Source organism: Thalassophryne amazonica, chromosome 19 (assembly GCF_902500255.1).
Source record: "Thalassophryne amazonica chromosome 19, fThaAma1.1, whole genome shotgun sequence".
NCBI classification, from domain to species: Eukaryota; Metazoa; Chordata; class Actinopteri; order Batrachoidiformes; family Batrachoididae; genus Thalassophryne; species Thalassophryne amazonica.
The window spans coordinates 45,066,464-45,085,382 of record NC_047121.1 but is presented as its reverse complement, the minus strand read 5'-3'; the positions used below and the strand labels follow the sequence as shown (position 1 = coordinate 45,085,382).

The 18,919-nt window shown below is 41.4% G+C and overlaps 2 protein-coding genes across 2 annotated transcripts in view; both read left to right on the top strand.

Moving 5' to 3' along the window:
- Nucleotides 1-4,349, top strand: part of dph6 (diphthamine biosynthesis 6) — a 173,693-nt gene extending 169,344 nt beyond the window's left edge. The window contains exon 15 of the mRNA XM_034195656.1: nt 4,154-4,349. Within this exon, the coding sequence (XP_034051547.1) occupies nt 4,154-4,272 (119 nt within the window). The 3' untranslated portion in view covers nt 4,273-4,349. The remainder of the gene's footprint in view (nt 1-4,153) is intronic.
- A 10,286-nt stretch (nt 4,350-14,635) lies between these two features.
- Nucleotides 14,636-18,690, top strand: LOC117500724 (zinc finger protein 624-like). The gene is made up of 2 exons (XM_034159489.1): nt 14,636-14,770; nt 15,155-18,690. The coding sequence occupies exon 2, from the start codon at nt 15,208-15,210 to the stop codon at nt 18,025-18,027; it is 2,820 nt and encodes a 939-aa protein (XP_034015380.1). The 5' UTR covers nt 14,636-14,770; nt 15,155-15,207; the 3' UTR covers nt 18,028-18,690.
- The last annotated feature ends 229 nt before the right edge of the window (nt 18,691-18,919 follow it).

Below are 18,919 nucleotides of genomic sequence, written 5' to 3'. Positions count from 1 at the left end.
CACTCCGCCTATCTCCCGACTCACCCATAAATAGCTAAAGAGATGGAGTGTGGGCAACACCAGTGTGACCTGGGCAGGATAAATGAAGCCCAAACGTGGCCTCTATCTTCCCAAACAAGCTAAGGCTAACATGCTAACTTTGGTTTGGTTATTTAATAAATCCTTTTATTTATTTATTTTTTGCAGGCACGTATAACAAAGTATGACCACAGTATTGCCTCAGTAACAGTTGCACCATCAAGTGAACCTCAAGCAGCCAGTCAAGGAACTTCAAGTTGGTTTTCACTTCTGTGTTTGGTTCATTTTTGAGCACTAGAGGTTGGGCAATGGTGATTGTTCCCTGAGACTTTAAATAACTAGTCAGTAAACACATGCAACTGTTAGTAGAAATAGATTGACATTTAGATGTACACTCAACAAAAATATAAACGCAACACTTTTGGTTTTGCTCCCATTTTGTATGAGATGAACTCAAAGATCTAAAACTTTTTCCACATACACAATATCACCATTTCCCGCAAATATTGTTCACAAACCAGTCTAAATCTGTGATAGTGAGCACTTCTCCTTTGCTGAGATAATCCATCTCACCTCACAGGTGTGCCACATCAAGATGCTGATTAGACAACATGATTAGTGCACAGGTGTGCCTTAGACTGCCCACAATAAAAGGCCACTCTGAAATTTGCAGTTTTATCACACAGCACAATGCCACAGATGTCGCAAGATTTGAGGGAGCATACAATTCAAATCAAAATCAAATCAATTTTATTTATTTATTTATTTATATAACTATGAGGTCCCTAAGATAAGATGGGACCTGATTATTCAAAACCTTATAAGTAAGAAGAAGAATTTTAAATTCTATTCTAGAATTAACAGGAAGCCAATGAAGAGAGGCCAATATGGGTGAGATATGCTCTCTCCTTCTAGTCCCTGTCAGTACTCTAGCTGCAGCATTTTGAATTAACTGAAGGCTTTTCAGGGAACTTTTAGGACAACCTGATAATAATGAATTACAATAGTCCAGCCTAGAGGAAATAAATGCATGAATTAGTTTTTCAGCATCACTCTGAGACAAGACCTTTCTAATTTTAGAGATATTGCGCAAATGCAAAAAAGCAGTCCTACATATTTGTTTAATATGCGTATTGAATGACATATCCTGATCAAAAATGACTCCAAGATTTCTCACAGTATTACTAGAGGTCAGGGTAATGCCATCCAGAGTAAGGATCTGGTTAGACACCATGTTTCTAAGATTTGTGGGGCCAAGTACAATAACTTTGGTTTTATCTGAGTTTAAAAGCAGGAAATTAGAGGTCATCCATGTCTTTATGTCTGTAAGACAATCCTGCAGTTTAGCTAATTGGTGTGTGTCCTCTGGCTTCATGGATAGATAAAGCTGGGTATCATCTGCGTAACAATGAAAATTTAAGCAATGCCGTCTAATAATACTGCCTAAGGGAAGCATGTATAAAGTGAATAAAATTGGTCCTAGCACAGAACCTTGTGGAACTCCATAATTAACCTTAGTCTGTGAAGAAGATTCCCCATTTACATGAACAAATTGTAATCTATTAGATAAATATGATTCAAACCACCGCAGCGCAGTGCCTTTAATACCTATGGCATGCTCTAATCTCTGTAATAAAATTTTATGGTCAACAGTATCAAAAGCAGCACTGAGGTCTAACAGAACAAGCACAGAGATGAGTCCACTGTCTGAGGCCATAAGAAGATCATTTGTAACCTTCATTAATGCTGTTTCTGTACTATGATGAATTCTAAAACCTGACTGAAACTCTTCAAATAGACCATTCCTCTGCAGATGATCAGTTAGCTGTTTTACAACTACCCTTTCAAGAATTTTTGAGAGAAAAGGAAGGTTGGAGATTGGCCTATAATTAGCTAAGATAGCTGGGTCAAGTGATGGCTTTTTAAGTAATGGTTTAATTACTGCCACCTTAAAAGCCTGTGGTACATAGCCAACTAATAAATATAGATGGATCATATTTAAGATCGAAGCATTAATTAATGGTAGGGCTTCCTTGAGCAGGCTGGTAGGAATGGGGTCTAATAGACATGTTGATGGTTTGGAGGAAGTAACTAATGAAAATAACTCAGACAGAACAATCGGAGAGAAAGAGTCTAACCAAATACAGGCATCACTGAAAGCAGCCAAAGATAACGATATGTCTTTGGCATTGGCATGCTGACAGCAGGAATGTCAACCAGAGCTGTTGCTCGTGTATTGAATGTTCATTTCTCTACCATAAGCCGTCTCCAAAGGCGTTTCAGAGAATTTGGCAGTACATCCAACCAGCCTCACAACCGCAGACCACGTGTAACCACACCAGCCCAGGACCTCCACATCCAGCATGTTCACCTCCAAGATCGTCTGAGACCAGCCACTCGGACAGCTGCTGAAACAATCGGTTTGCATAACCAAAGAATTTCTGCACAGACTGTCAGAAACCATCTCAGGGAAGCTCATCTGCATGCTCGTCGTCCTCATCGGGGTCTCGACCTGACTCCAGTTCGTCGTTGTAACCGACTTGAGTGGGCAAATGCTCACATTCGCTGGTGTTTGGCACGTTGGAGAGGTGTTCTCTTCACAGATGAATCCCGGTTCACACTGTCCAGGGCAGATGGCAGACAGCGTGTGTAGCGTCGTGTGGGTGAGTGGTTTTCTGATGTCAGTGTTGTGGATCGAGTGGCCCATGGTGACGGTGGGGTTATGGTATGGGCAGGCGTCTGTTATGGACGAAGAACATAGGTGCATTTTATTGATGGCATTTTGAATGCACAGAGATACCGTGACGAGATCCTGAGCCCCATTGTTGTGCCATACATCCAAGAACATCACCTCATGTTGCAGCAGGATAATGCACGGCCCCATGTTGCAAGGATCTGTACACAATTCTTGGAAGCTGAAAATGTCCCTGTTCTTGCATGGCCGGCATACTCACTGGACATGTCACCCATTGAGCATGTTTGGGATGCTCTGGACCGGCGTATACGACAGCGTGTACCAGTTCCTGCCAATATCCAGCAACTTTGCACAGCCATTGAAGAGGAGTGGACCAACATTCCACAGGCCACAATTGACAACCTGATCAACTCTATGCGAAGGAGATGTGTTGCACTGCATGAGACAAATGGTGGTCACACCAGATACTGACTGGTATCCCCCCCCCCCCCCCCCCCCCCCAATAAATCAAAACTGCACCTTTCAGAGTGGCCTTTTATTGTGGACAGTCTAAGGCACACCTGTGCACTAATCATGGTGTCTAATCAGCATCTTGGTATGGCACACCTGTGAGGTGGGATGGATTATCTCAGCAAAGGAGAAGTGCTCACTATCACAGATTTAGACTGGTTTGTAAACAATATTTGAGGGAAATGGTGATATTGTGTATGTGGAAAAAGTTTTAGATCTTTGAGTTCATCTCATACAAAATGGGAGCAAAACCAAAAGTGTTGCGTTTATATTTTTGTTGAGTGTATTATCATTTTGTCAGAATGCCGTGACAACACCCAAGACAGTGACAAGAACACTTGTAGCCAATTGCTGAGTAGAGAAGAAGTGGGAAAGGGCAACATCCCTACAGGCCACTGCTAAATAGCCAGGCTGTCATTGAGACCGAGATCTGAGACGCTCGATGAGTTTCCACATGCCCATGGTTCATCTGCAGTGCAGCCACACGCAAGCACAGTTGTGCATTGACAGCATTTGTGAGGACCAGTAAAGCTGAGCAGAACTCCCAACGCGGCCACCTAACATCCGAACACAGCAGGAGCACAGGCTCTGTTCCACTGGATCCCCTGACAAGCTGTTCATTTGTCAAAGAGAACAAATTATGATTGTTCCCCCTCCCTCCTTTTTTAAGTGAGTGAGTTTGTGTGTGTGTGTGTGTGGGCGGGGGATTCAGTCCATGTTGACCATACGTCTGCACTGCAACAAGTTGAATGTCAGCAGAAGCAACAATCTGTCAAACTTTTAACAATGCTACAATCTGTAAATAGACCCGTGTCTCCTGTTCAAAGGGTTAACTGTGTCCTCTATACGAGAACTTAACGTCCAACTAAGATCTTAGCAGTAAAATTCTCACCAAACTAATACCTCCTCCTTCTTTTCTGTACTTCCCAGGTCTTGAACAGAGTTTGAGAGACTTTCTACAACAGTCCAGTCCATCTGTAGCCCTGGTCCCAGTACTGGACCTGCCTGACTGCCAGATCATGCACTTGTCCTGCTGGCTTAGTTTGTAGTTTCACAACCAGAATCTGCAACCAGGACTCCAATCATCCACAGCGCTGGGATTCAGTGGGCCAACTTTGACATGTCAATGTAAATGTTGACTTAAAATAACAAAAGTGCATAAACCTGCTGTAATCGTGGCGGCTTATTGAGCTCTGTGTCTCCACATGGTTTTAATGACGTGTACTTTTTATGGCATCCTTTTTACTTTAAACAGTATTCCACTTGGTTTCCAATTAGTTGTGCACTACAGCTGTTGTCAGGGATTTACACATTCAGGAAAAATAATTGGTGCTTTTGAATTTAACTTGTTGCCTAGAACAACAGATACCGGCAGTCTGGACAATGTTGGGAGAAACTCTGCTCTCACAGAGACGTCAGAAAGCGTAACCATCAAAAAGTAAAGTGTAGCTGTGCTGGTACACTATAACCATTTACTGGAACCCTCTGTTATGCTGCAGACTTTTAGAATTTCTGAATACCAGACACCTAGAGCCCATCACAGCCTACAAAAACACCAGAAGTATCTCATTCTACGAGGCAGTAAATTTTATCCCCTGATATCACACTTGTTACCGGCGGGATCCTCCGTACATGCTAGCAAACACCCCTCATAAAGGTCCGGTGGCATCGCCGGCGCCATCTGTTCACTTATAAACTTACTTTAGATTTACTATGAGCGGCTGTGCGTGACGTGCACGGATGAGGTGACTGTGTTTTTCCTCTCTCAAGCTCCATGGGATTCATAGTGTGTTATTATTGTGTAATAGGCAATCAGGAGCGAGCACCTGAAAAGATTAAGCCTCTTTATGTTTTCTATTGATTCTGAGGTTGCCTGGTTAATAGGAGTGGGACACCACCTCGCACAGCTGGAGGGCAGGAGTGTGTGTCAAAGGGATGTCAGTGGAAATGGTGACGGTGCGTGCAGAAAATAACACTTTTAACCATTGCTCTTGGAACATTTCTTTTCTGAAAGATCATGAACTGTATTGATGAGCTCAGTTGGAATGTGTCTTCACTGTGGCTGTTCTCTCCATTGTGCTTGTGATGGCAGGAGATTCAGAGAAGGCCTATTGATCTTCACCCACCACAATGTTCTTTTGATTGTTGTTATCAAAAATTGAACAATGGAGGCAGACAATAGAGCCTGAGGATTTTTTTATTGAGGGTTGAAACACACAAACAAGCAATTATTTATGAGAGCGAGTAAGCCACTGCCCTTTAAACATGCAGTAAACATACCGTGTTAATGCTTATTTGTTTTGTTTTTTTAATTTAATTGTCCATTTTTAAATAAAGTGCTCTTATGTACGTCTACACAATGCTTAAGTTAACAAGCCAATTTTCTTGTAATTCCTACCACTGAGAGTAGATTGATTCTGCGTATTTACTTAAACTGCTCTTACACCTGATTGGGATTGGTGCCGTTTTGCTCAGTGACAGACCGAACTGTGGTATTTTCTGGACTATATGTCACACTGGAGTATTAGTTGCATCTATCCAAAAAGTGCGTTATGATGAGAGGGGAAAAAAATAAAACTTATGTGGCACACACATTGCTTCATGCAACAAGAAGAAAAATGAATTTAATCAGCACAGTATTTATAATGGTTATAATGGGCCGATGGTTGACCCTCGGATTCAGGAGGAGCAGTGTGGTTTTCGTCCTGGTCGCAGCACACTGGACCAGCTCCACACGCTCCATTGGGTGCTCGAGGGTTCATGGGAGTTTGCCCAACCAGTCCACATGTGTTTTGTGGATCTGGAGAAGGCATTCGACCGTGTCCCTCGGTGCACCCTGTGGGGAGTGCTCCGGGAGTACGGGGTCCGGGGTCTTTTGCTAAGGGCTATCCGGTCCCTGTACGACCGCAGCAGGAGCTTGGTTCGCATTGCCGGTAGTAAGTCAAACCTGTTTCCAGTGCACGTTGGCCTCCGCCAGGGCTGCCCTTTGTCACCGGTTCTGTTCATTATTTTTATGGACAGAATTTGTAGGCGCAGCCAGGGTGTACAGGGGGTCTGGTTTGGGAACCACAGAATCTCGTCTCTGCTGTTTGCGGACAATGTGGTTCTGTTGGCTTCGTCAAATCAGGACCTTCAGCGGGCACTGGGGCGGTTTGCAGCCGAGTGTGAAGCGTCCGGGATGAAAATCAGCACCTCCAAATCCGAGGCCATGGTTCTCGACCGGAAAAAGGTGCTTTGCCCTCTTCAGGTCGGTGGAGTGTCCTTGCCTCAAGTGGAGGAGTTTAAGTATCTTGGGGTCTTGTTCACGAGTGAGGGATGGATGGAGCGTGAGATCGATAGACGGATCGGTGCAGCATCTGCAGTGATGCATTTGCTGTATCGGACCGTCGTGGTGAAGAGAGAGCTGAGTAGGGGGGCAAAGCTCTCGATTTACCGATCGATCTGCGTTCCGATCCTCACCTATGGTCATGAGATTTGGCTCATGACCGAAAGAACGAGATCGCGAGTACAAGCGGCCGAGATGAGTTTCCTCCGCAGGGTGGCTGGGCGCTCCCTTAGAGATAGGGTGAGGAGCTCGGTCACTCGGGAGGAGCTCGGAGTCGAGCCGCTGCTCCTCCACGTCGAAAGGAGTCAGTTGAGGTGGCTCGGGCATCTTTTCCGGATGCCCCCTGGACGCCTCGCTGGAGAGGTGTTCCGGGCACGTCCCACTGGGAGGAGGCCCCGGGGAAGACCCAGGACACGCTGGAGGGACTACATCTCTTGGCTGGCTTGGGAACGCCTTGGGGTTCCCCCGGAGGAGGTGTGTGTGGATCGGGAGGTGTGGGCGGCTTTGCTTGAGCTGCTGCCCCCGCGACCCGACTCCGGATAAAGCGGAAGAAAATGGATGGATGGATGGATGGAGTATTTATAATGCACACACTGCTTTAGCGAGCAGAAGCTGACGGGCTAATTAATGATATTGTATGAGGCCCAAGGAACTTGAGAGGAAACTGCCAGTCACCACGGAACAGATAAAAATGTCTGTTCAGAGCTAAACATGTGCATATTTACTTCTCTAAAGGTAATTAAACCGTTTAAAACTCCTATACGGGCACCATAGTGGATTAGTGGTTAGCACTGTTGCTTCACAGCAAGATGGTGTTCTGTCTCACACCCTATGACTGCTGGGATAGGTTCCACCCCATGACCCTTAGTTGGAGTAAGTGGCTATCGAAAATTAATGAATGAATAAACTATGATAACTCAAGATCTCAGAAACAACCTCATTTACAGTGGTACTGATACGATCTCGGAACTGCTACAAAGCACAGCGTGTTTTCTGCAGTGGACTTTAAGACAGGTTGAAGAGTACAAGCCATTCAGTGTTACAATTGATGTTAAAAGCGAAAAGAAAAAAAAAACGTGAGATTTTTCACCATTTTTGATAAGTTTTGTGTAGTGGAAAGATCATATCAGTACCGCAGTAACTGAGGTTGTTTGTTTCTGAGGTCTCCAATTACTTCCAGTTACAAAAGACCAAGATCACTGGTCCTGGAGTTGCATGGCTCCGAGTTCTCAAAAAAACCCATAAACTATGACCCTTGACTGGAGTAAGTGGATATAGAAAATGAATGAATGAAAACTGCTATATATTTTTAAACATTATAGTTAGTCTTACCTTAGCTGAGCTGTCCTCCTCATTGCTGCTGCCGTTTGTTTCAGTTCTTCAGCTATTGTTTTCACAAGTCTGGTTTGATGCTTGTTGATTGTTGTCATCTTATCAAATGTGAGTTAACCTACCAACTGGCATCAAGCGTGCGTCAGTTTTTCAGAACTGCTCAGAAATACTTACCCCAGAGCAGAGAGTTATCTCGTGCCTGGAAAATCATCTTTCAGGGACAGTCCCTGCAGTGGAGAACAAAGGTGATAAACCCCCTAAAATGTTCTACAAATTCCTGTGACGGAAACTGGCTTTAGCTCTGTCTCTAGACAACGCTGGTGTACATGCCGTCCTCAAATTTGAGATCTCAGTAATTCGTTCTGTGCTGTGTATCAGCTGAGATGTGTCTTGACTGGGCACTAGAGGTGGGTGGGAATCCAGCTGACCTACTGAAAATTTTTGAACATATTCAGAACAATTTAACTGTCCTTTGTGAAATTTGTGAACTGTCCTTGTGAAGCTGCTGCCAGTCTGGGCCAAGTGTAACAGGTGCTTCAGTGACCTACAGTGTTGTGTGCAACACTTTAAAGTGGTTATATTGTGTAAAAAATAAAATATTTAAAAATCTCTCTTAGGTACATATGGTTATGATAAGTGTTGGGCATCAGACCAGAGGATCGTTAGTTCAAACCCCAACGACGCCAGACGATCACTAAGGGCACTTGGGCAAGGTCCTTAATCCCGGAGTTGCTCCTGATGTGTATTGAGCGCCTTGCATGGCAGCACCCTGACATCAGTGAATGTGTCTGTGAGTGGATGATTGTGAGACATCATTGTAAAGCACTTTGAGTTTCTGATTCAGATGCAAAAGTGTTATATAGATGCAGCCCATTTACCATTGCTACACTGTTGCATGTTCTTTGAGAACTGCTTACTCCAGATAGATTTACCATACAGTACCATACTGTTTGTATTCCTCTGATGCATACATATATTTCTGAGAGGATAGAGAAGCTCAAAGGGACCCAAAAAAGTTGAATGGTGTTATAACAAAGTATCAGAGAACATTTCATAATGTTTAATATGTAACTTTTTATGTCATTTTCTTTATTTCAATATAACTTTATCCACTCTTTGTCCACCAATATTGTTGGAGATGATGAAGGGACATCTGTATAGGTGGAAAAGGTACTGAATAATAATAGCGTGTTGCCCATGAGGATCCACGGGCTCTAGGTTGGATAGTGTTTATAAAATAGGTCATCCATGTATTTTTACGTATTTACAACTATATTATGTACTTACATTGAGCTTAATAAATGAAATCATACATACTCACACACACACACACAAACACTCATGCTTTTAATATAAAGATGATTTACTGCCCCCTGCTGGAATTGCGGAACATTGGAACATCCATTGTTCAGTGTTGTTAGCTAGTATCCATAGTTTTCCCAAAAAATATTACTTCCATCAACGTTTCATTTGTCGGCGTTTATCCTTGACCCAAAATACATAAGCATATCAAATGGCAAATATCAGCTCTCCCTACTTTCATGTGTGATTGAAATGTCACACATGCATACAGAGCTTTTTGTCTTTTCTGCATTCTGCTGCAAGCAGGTGTTTTTATTTTTATACACCCACAAATGAGATGGTGGCACAAGACATCAATCACACTACACTGTCACTCATGGTAACGGTAACATGACACTTAACTAAACTGACTAAACCATTTGAACTACAAAAACAATAAATCAATAACACCAACAACACTGTTAGATTAACATGAACCGCAATAACATTTAAAACCCTGAACTCCCATGATGTATTACAGCACAGTGTCCATTGTTCACTGTTGTTAGCTAATATTAATTTCTCCAAAAATATTAGTCCCATCAACTTCGTGTTTTTGCAGTGTTCAACCTTGACCCAAAATACATAAGCATACTAAACAGCAAGTGTCAGCTCTCCTCATTTTCTCTGTGATCAAAGGCATACACATGCAAGCACACTTATATACACACACAGAGGCCACTTGCCTATTATATTATAGCTGTTGAAGGGGGGAAAAGTTTTTTTTTTTTTAGTATTTCAAAGTAAGGAGATGTAAATTTCTGGACTGGGCTGTGTCTATACAGTATCTCACATTTGTGAGTTCCTGCATCTCTTGCATCCATATGTTTTTTTTTAAACAACAGTGAATTCATGCGTAACGCAACATAAAAACAAACCAGCATTTAATCAGACACAGAGGAGCTTAGAAACTGGAAGCACTTGTTGATCACTACTTCCACTCATGTTTTCTTACAACCAAAGCTACAAGTATATCGTCACGCCCTCCTCCAGTGTGATGGCTTCTGGCACGCACATTTCTGTGTCCTTACCGCAGTTTCCTCACCAAATTGAAAAAGACAGGGTGACATTTGTTTTTCTCATGTTTTGTCAAATGTAGTTTTTGTACCGTGCTGACCTGCGACCACGACACACAGACTGGCTGCTGTGGCAAGCGTTGTCCTTTGTGCACAACACGCCGGCCTGCGGCTCTTGTCATTGTGGCCTTGCACATGGACTTCAATATGTTTCTTCCTCCAGGGAACCCGGCTGATGTGTGTGAGACTCTGTTCCCCAGAGCTGGGATCAGGAGCAGCCCCACGTCCTGACATTGTGGTCTGTCTGTCTCTGTAGTTGTTTTATTTCTTTTCACGGTTTAAGTATTTTTTGTTTGTTTGTTTCATGATGCATTGTTGTCTTCCTCTGACATACCGCTTGTGGTCACAGTTTTGGTTTGCATAGAACTTGAACGTGGCATCACATGCTATTGAGTGGTGTTTGCTGCCATCTAGTGGTCAATATCGACTTTGCCATTCAGTGTATGAATAGGAATATTTGCCGCTTTTGCCTTTTTTAGTAAAATAAACTCAATAAAACCAATATCTTTGCAGGGTTAAATGTCATGTTGAAATGTCAAATGAGCATAAATACTTGTATTGCTTTTATTTTGTCTGTTTTGTCCTCTGCTTTGGAAAAGCCTGTACACATACCCCTGTCAAATAGAGCAAATTAATAATAATAATAATAAAGTACGAGTCCAGCTCTTTCAGGTTTCCATGCACTAAAAATACTGTGGTATGTACTGGGTAATAACAAATTAAGAAATTGCTTTTCATTCATATTAATTTGCTACATCAACCTTTGTAAAGACATAATGTAAATTAATGTTTTAACTTTATTTGGAAAAGATTATTATTCAAAAAAGTCAAGGTCAAATTTGGGTTGGTTTTAATTCTTAGTGTTAATTAAAATTCTGTGTTAAAATGTTTCCTGGTGTTGGATGGAATTGCTTCTCACGTGTAACCGCACCAGTGTTGACTCCAAGCTACAAATGTAATTTAACTCTGAAAGTACTTTTAACTCCAGGTGTTGAGTGAGAAATGAGATCAAACAGTCCTTTTATCAGTGGGTGCTCTATGACAGTGCTGCTGCTTCAACTCAGAAGGCTATTGGTGCAAACCTGACCTGAGGTTTGTGGTATTCCAATAAAAAAAATGGTCCAGAATAATTAGAAAGTACTAAAAGCGCCTTGGGGCAACTGTTTGTTGTGATTTGGCGCTATATAAATAAAATTGATTTGATTTGATTAAATGCACTTGCATCATAAAGTAATACTGCTAGTGCCAGAAAGTTAATCATTTTAATGAGTTAATATTTTGGTACTCTTGAAAGTGTAACTTTAACTAAGTAACATTGAGAATGACACACATACAGTATGCATTTAATGTAATTACCATAGACCAAAGTAATGTACAAAGGCATACTGTACATCATACTATAATTACAGGTGCATTTACAAAAATATTGTGGAAAAAGTTGTAGTTTTAGAAAGCGAAGATTTTGTATATTCTAGACTCACTGCTTTCAGTGCATCCGAAAAGTATTCGCAGCACTTCACTTTTTCCACATTTGAAGTTCGCTAAACTTACTATAGCCTTATTATAAAATCGAGTAAATTCATTTTTCCCCTCAAAGTTCTTCTCACAACACCCCATAACGACATAGAAAAAGGGGTTTGTTTGTTTTTTTTGTTTGGTTGTTTGTTTTTTTGAAAATTTATTAAATAAACAACTGAAGTCTCACATCAGTATTCACAAACCCTTTGCTCAATACTTTGTTGATGTACCTTTGGCACCAATTACAGCCTCAAGTCTTCTTGACTATGATACTTCAAGCTTGGTGCACCTATCTTTTAGGCAGTTTTGCCCATTCCTCTCCAGCACCTCTCAAGCTCCATCAGGTTGGATGGGGAGCATCGGTGCACAGCCATTTTCAGATCTCTCCAGAGATGTTCAATCAGATTCAGGTCTGGGCTCTGTCTGGGCCACTCAAGGACATTAGGTCATTGTCCTGCTGAAAGATGAATAGTCACCTCAGTCTGAGGTCAAGAGCACCCTGGAGCAGGTTTTCATCCAGGATGTGTCTGTGCATTGCTGCATTCATCTTTCCCTCAATCCTGACTAGTCTCCCAGTTCCTGCTGCTGAGAAACATCTGATGCTGCCACCATCAAGCTTCACAGTAGGGATGTGCCTGGTTTCCTCCAAACATGACACCTGGCATTCACACCAAAGAGTTCAATCTTTGTCTCAGATCAGATAATTTTGTTTCTCATGGTCTGAGAGTCCCTCAGGTGGGCTGCCATGTGCCTTTTACTGAGAAGTGGATTGCTGCAGAGATGATTGTCCTGCTAGAAGATTCCTCTCTCCACAGAGGAATGCTGGAGCTCTGACAGAGTGACCATCAGGTTTTTGGTTACCTCCCTGACTAAGGCCCTTCTCCCACGATCATTCGGGTTTAGAAGAGCAGCCAGCTCTAGGAAGAGTCCTGGTGGATCCAAACTTCTTTCATTTACAGATGATGGAGGCAGTTGTGCTCATTAGGACCTTCAAAGCAGCATGAATGTTTGTGTACCCTCAGACCATTACAAGAACAAGCCTTAAAATGGTTTGTAATGGTCTGAGCTCCAATGTTCACAAACTGAGCATATGTAGGTGGGTTCTGGTAGTGCCCAGGTGAGGTCACATTTACCAAGGTCAATCACGGGTCAAATTTTAAGGTTTTCACTGTGATGCCCACCAGTGTTGACACACGCATATGGAAGTGGATTCTGCAATTGTCAGAAAGATCAACCAAAGGTCAGTCAGTTGGGTGAAGGTAAAGGTCATTGGGGTGAAATGTTACATTGCTGTAGCTCTTGCTGCCTAAATGCCCACAGCTATTATTCCCAAAAGAAGATATGAAAACAAAGTCAATGGAAGCAAGAATGGGCCAGCTGGAGTGATTTGGTATTATAGCAAGACGGTTCAAAAGTTAAAGAACAAAAATAAGTTTCTGCCAGTTGAATATGTCTGTGGAGGAGACTGAACAATTGCTTGGTGCAGGACATTCCACACGTCCAGGGGACAAACTGAGAGAGCTTGAACACTTTTCAGCTTCAGTCTCTACCGAGGAATGACCAAAGAACCTATCAGAAGACCTGAGAAAGCTATCCTGGAGTCGGAAGGGCAGAGGATCTTATCTGGAAGATGGAGCATCACCGTTAAGGGCATTGAATGTGAAGAGGAGAATCTTGTGAATTCACAAGCAGACAGGAAGACAATGGACATAGTGAGGCCAGGACTGAGGTAATATTCAGTTGATAATGGTCCTGAGATGGACAAAATGAGATTTGAAGTTGGAGGAGGTTATGTTTTCACCCCTGGTTGTTTTGTCTGCTTGTGAACAGCCTGAACCCCACAATTTTTCATATATTGTTATGAAATTTTTACTGAAGATTTATATCCTGATAGGCAAGAACTGATTCCATTTTCAAGGTCAAAGTCAGAAAAAAATCTTGGAAAATTGGACAAATCCCTTTCTTTAACTTTGAACGAATTTTCAAAAATTCATAACTGTCAAAAAGGTCAACTTTCTTTGATATTTGAGAGCATTATGTAGGATAATATCCTTTATTGACTGACAAAGTTTGACCTGGATCTGATCCAGATTACAGATTTTGTGGCCATTTAAATTTAACATTGAAACCCCCTTTTAATGTATATTTTACATTCTGTCTTAATCAAACATGCCCCAATCAGTCTCATATTTGAAAGTGAAATGCAGACTGGCACTCACTATCGTCTGGCAAAGTTTGGTCTGGATCTGGATTGTGGATTCTGTGAACTTTAGAATTTATCATTGAAAAGCTTATTTGGTATACATTTTGCTTTGTATCTCAATCAAAAGTGCCTCAATCACTCTCATTTGTGATAATGAGGTGAAAAATGGTGTGCACTCAATGAAGTTTTATCCGCATGTGATTTGACCTTAAAAACTTTTTCCAAGGTAAAAATTAGGGGAATTGGAAACTCAATGTGTGTGTGTGTGTACTTACAAATTATTGGATTTTTGTTGTTACAGTTTTTTAATTAAAAAACATTGTATGTTTGTCTGTGTATTTGTCAAATGTAAAAGTGAATAAAAATAAAATGGCCTAGTTCGTTTCAAACTTGATAACGTTGGAGTTGAGGGGATTTAATGTAGATTTTTTTTGTGGCAAGTAATTTTACCACAATGCTTCATTTTTTTTCTTTCTAAACTCGATTTCAACGTAGATAACACACACACACACACACACACACACACACACATATATATATATATATATATATATATATATATATATATATATATATATATATATATATATAATGTTTTTTTAAAAAGAGAGGAACGGCAAATCTTCGTTTCCGGCCGAACATTTTGAAGGACGTACGCGTTAGCAAAACAAGCTAACGAAGCTAGTTGCCTTAAACATTGTGACCAAGTCAAAATGTGAATACACGACTTCAACGATTTACTCAAACTAAGTGTAAGTTGTTATTCTTTCTCCCTTCAATTTATACACCAGTAGTGTTAGTGTCATTAGCAAGTACCAAGTTGTCTGTTTCGGCTGCTAATTACAGGCTAATAATGTTAGTAAATGTATGTACAAAAAAGTTTTTTTTCCCTTTTAATTTATTAATTTTTTACGTCATCCAATGTAGATGTTATCCAGTAATTAAAATTCTGATAGGTATCGGTGTGAACAGTGTTAATGAATTGGTTTCTTACTATTGTGTTATGTTTCTTTCTTTTGTTGTGTTTCTTATGGTTTCTTACTGTAGCTCTTGTTCATTCATTATTTGGCAAATATGTAATTATTAGGCTTAACTGTATTAATGCCCCCCCCCAAATGTTGTATTCTCTGCTGCAGGTCTTGTAAGAGTATCACCAGCTGAGAGGACTCATAAGAGTGTTGATTGCAAAATGCATCAGTGTCCTGTTTGTCCAAAGTCTTTCCCATCTGCATATAAACTCAAGAGACATCATGTGGTCCACACTGGACAAAAACCCTTTGTCTGCAAAATGTGTGGCAAAGCATGCACGCAGTCTGGACATTTAAAAACCCATATGCAGAAAGTGCACCGTATGGACGACGACAGTCTGGGGACTGGCCAACAGCTTGCACAACCAACCCACGACAGAACGGCTGCATGTTTTAGCACATCGGATCAAAGTTGTTTCACTGTGGAAGAAAGGATAAGTCAATGTCAGATAAAACCAACTGATAACATCGGGGTCAATGATGACAACAGCATCTCACTTGAGACTAATCAGCCTGACTCCTCAATTGTGAACCCCGACCTGTACAAGTCCTGCATAAAGCCACCTACCAGTACTTCACCTCTTCCCATTTTGATTAGCCCATCAAAACTGGAGGATAAGGTCCACTTGAATTCCAGTCTAAACATGGCAAACACATGTTCAGTCCCTCGAAGCATAAAACAGGAGTCCCTCTGCAGTCAAACCTCAAGTTCACCACTTCAGCAACAACGCTCTTGCAGCCTGGATTCACCGGGAAATTCAACAATGGAACTGGAGCTACAGTGTAGAATAAGTGTAAAGGACCTGTGCAAGTTAGATGTGAAATCAGAAGAAGATTTAAGTTCAGACATTCATCCCAGTAACTGTCATATGTCAAATGAAGAACAGAAATGTAAGACACGTAAAGACTTGAAGCCATTTTGGTGCCTGATCTGCAACAGATCGTTTCACATAAAGGTTAATTTAATACGTCATCAAAAAACTCACAGGCGCCAAAGGGAATCGAGTTTAGTTTCTTTGAGGAGTGCAACAAGCAATGTAACTGTTTCCATTTCTGAACCAATGAAGCATTCATCTAAACCCAGCTGTGCAGATCTCACTCACTTGCACGTGAAATCAGAAGCACAAACTGAAAGCTGCTGGGATTATAAAGATGCCATTGTCGAGGATGAGCAGATAACTGCATTAGTGGTTCATCAAAGTGAAGCACACCAGGCCACAGGAGTGCAGCAGAGAAGTCGCAAAATGCATCAGTGTCACTTGTGTTTAAAATATTTTCCATGTGCGTCAAAACTTGAGAGGCACGTTATGACTCATACTGGACAAAGGCCCTTTGGCTGTGTGATTTGCGGGAAGCGATTTCGTCAGAAAACACACTTGAGGGTTCACTCTCGCATCCATGTGTGGTCGAAGTATCACAAACAGCGATCATTGTATATTAATTGCCCGCTGTCTCGCATTGGTGCGCTTAAGGAAAAGTCTGCACAAAATGTGGATTTTGAAAGCCGAAAGCAGGGAACTTCTCTGCCAAATGTGCAGTTTCATCATCACAAAGAGTCAGAGAACTCATTGCTGCTGCAGGCAATAAAGAAAACCAATGTCCATCATTCGGCTTCTGAAGTGACGGTTAGAAATGGACAGATTGGCAAATCAGTACAAACACGTGGCGGGGTGCAGCACAAGTGTTTCCACTGTTTCAAGTGTTTCCCATGTGCGTCTAAATTACAGCGGCATGAGATGGTACACACCGGCTTGAAACCCTTCCGATGTCTTGTGTGCGGGAAAGCGTTCAGGCAGACTTCACATCTGAAGTCTCACAAAAGAACTCATTATGAGAGCAAACCCCCACAGCTGGCTCATCAGCAGGGGAAGTTCAGAAAACTTAACAATCAACAAGGTCCTTACCCAAAGATCAGGGTTCATATCCCATCGCAAAAACCGTATGGAAACACCAACGCTGTACGATTAAATTACGGTGCCGTACACAACGGAGCAAATGAGCTTTCTTGCAAGAGGCATCAGATATCCAACACCAAGGTAACCAGTAAAAGCATTGTAATGTGTAATAAAAGGAATCCGCACATTTGTCAGATATGCTTTAAGAGTTTTCCTACTCCATACAAACTGTCGAGGCATGTGAACACTCACGCTGGGATAAGGCCGTACAAGTGCAGTTTGTGCGGGAAAACGTTTTCACAGCGTTGTCATTTGAAAGTCCATCAACTGAGATGTAAAGGTGCAGAAAATGTAAAACTCCAGGATAAAGGCAATGATCACTATAGCTCCCTGGAAAACCACAGTCGGGGTTTAGAGTCTTCGTCGGGTGTAGCAGTGGAGAAGCCACGCGATGACCGTGTTGCTTATTGCTACAATGCTAATGACTTTACTGTTTGCTCTGAGGCAGTAGACAATGAATGGTTAATGTTACCAGATGTAGGCATATCGGAGAAGAATTACGACTGTGAAGACAAACAGAGAGGAGATCCAAATCAGGGAACAGACTCGTATAGTTTATTTCCCTCTCAACTTGCCTTTGAAATACATAAACTGGTGAAAGATCAGAACATGGTTGGTCCATCATTCTCGCAGCAGGGCCATGGCGCAGAAATACCAAGTCAACCTGGAGGTACTTACAACAACTACCAGGTGTTGAGTTCTGTTGTTGAGAGTCCAATCCACATCAGTTTACCCAGTGATGACTGGGGTGAACCATTACGTGTGTTTGAATGTGGAAAATGCTCTGTTGGGTTCCAGAGTGAAAATGATCTGCAGCACAAATGTAAAGCTGTCGGTCAATCTCAAGTAAGGCAGTTGACTCCGAACAGTTGTGACATCTGCTTGAAGAGTTTTGTTTCTCCCTCTAAACTTAAGAGGCATTACCTTGTCCACACAGGTCAGAGACCATTCAGGTGCGACATTTGTGGCAAATGTTTTACACAGTCGACACATATGAAAATCCACCAGCAGGTTCATTTATTCTAACATAGCGTCATTTTTGTTTTAAGCATAAAATCTGTTGAATACTCATGATGTGATTTAAAGGGAATTTCCAACATATTTCAACCTAAGCTCTGTTTTAGGTTTTTTGAGGGTCATCTGTTCACTCAAAAAAATAATAATTTAATGTGTGCAGTATTGATTTAGAACACAAACACCATCACCGGCTGACTGTATACTGTTATTGAATGGGGGAGTCTAAAAACACGTAAGCATAAACCACTTATTTTTGGCACTGGACACGTGAAAATGTCATTAGAAGTATCTCGTAGCACAGACATGAATCCCTACAGAGTTAAATGCGTGCATGTTTTTTTTAAGATACTAAATTATACAGTTAGCCGCTTACTTGTTGACTGGTGCTCCTGTCCGCTGAAGTACGCATTACAAGTCTGGCCGATGGGGGGATTGTGTCTTTAGAATGAACGTTTGAAATCAACTGCACCAATTGATGAAATTTGTGAAAAGGTGACCCCCAAAACTCCTAAAAATAGAACCTCAGCAGTCATGTTTGTAGTACATATATTGTGAATTTATGTCTTAAACATTTTCTATATACTATGTTAGAAATGAGATGAAAACTTATTTCAGTTATTTCGGTATTTGTAAGGCTTTTTTCTTGGATTTTTGCAGGCTAAACAACAACAAAGCAAAAAAAAGCTTATATGAACTTTGTGTTGCTTTAATTATGTTTTGGCACAAATTTGATTCTGCTTTGTCTCTTGTTTATTATATGCTTTTAAATTAATGTTTAATGCAAAGTTTCAAACAAATCCCGCTCAACAGTTGTAAATGTGGTTAGAATTTAGAATGAAAAAGTACAAATGGACTAAACGTTAAGGAAAATAAGTAATTGTTGAATTAAAAAAAGTACAAA

What these genes read in the sequence shown, in the direction of transcription:
- LOC117500724 (XM_034159489.1), top strand. Translation starts at nt 15,208, where the DNA reads ATGCATCAGTGTCCTGTTTGTCCAAAGTCTTTCCCATCTGCATATAAA.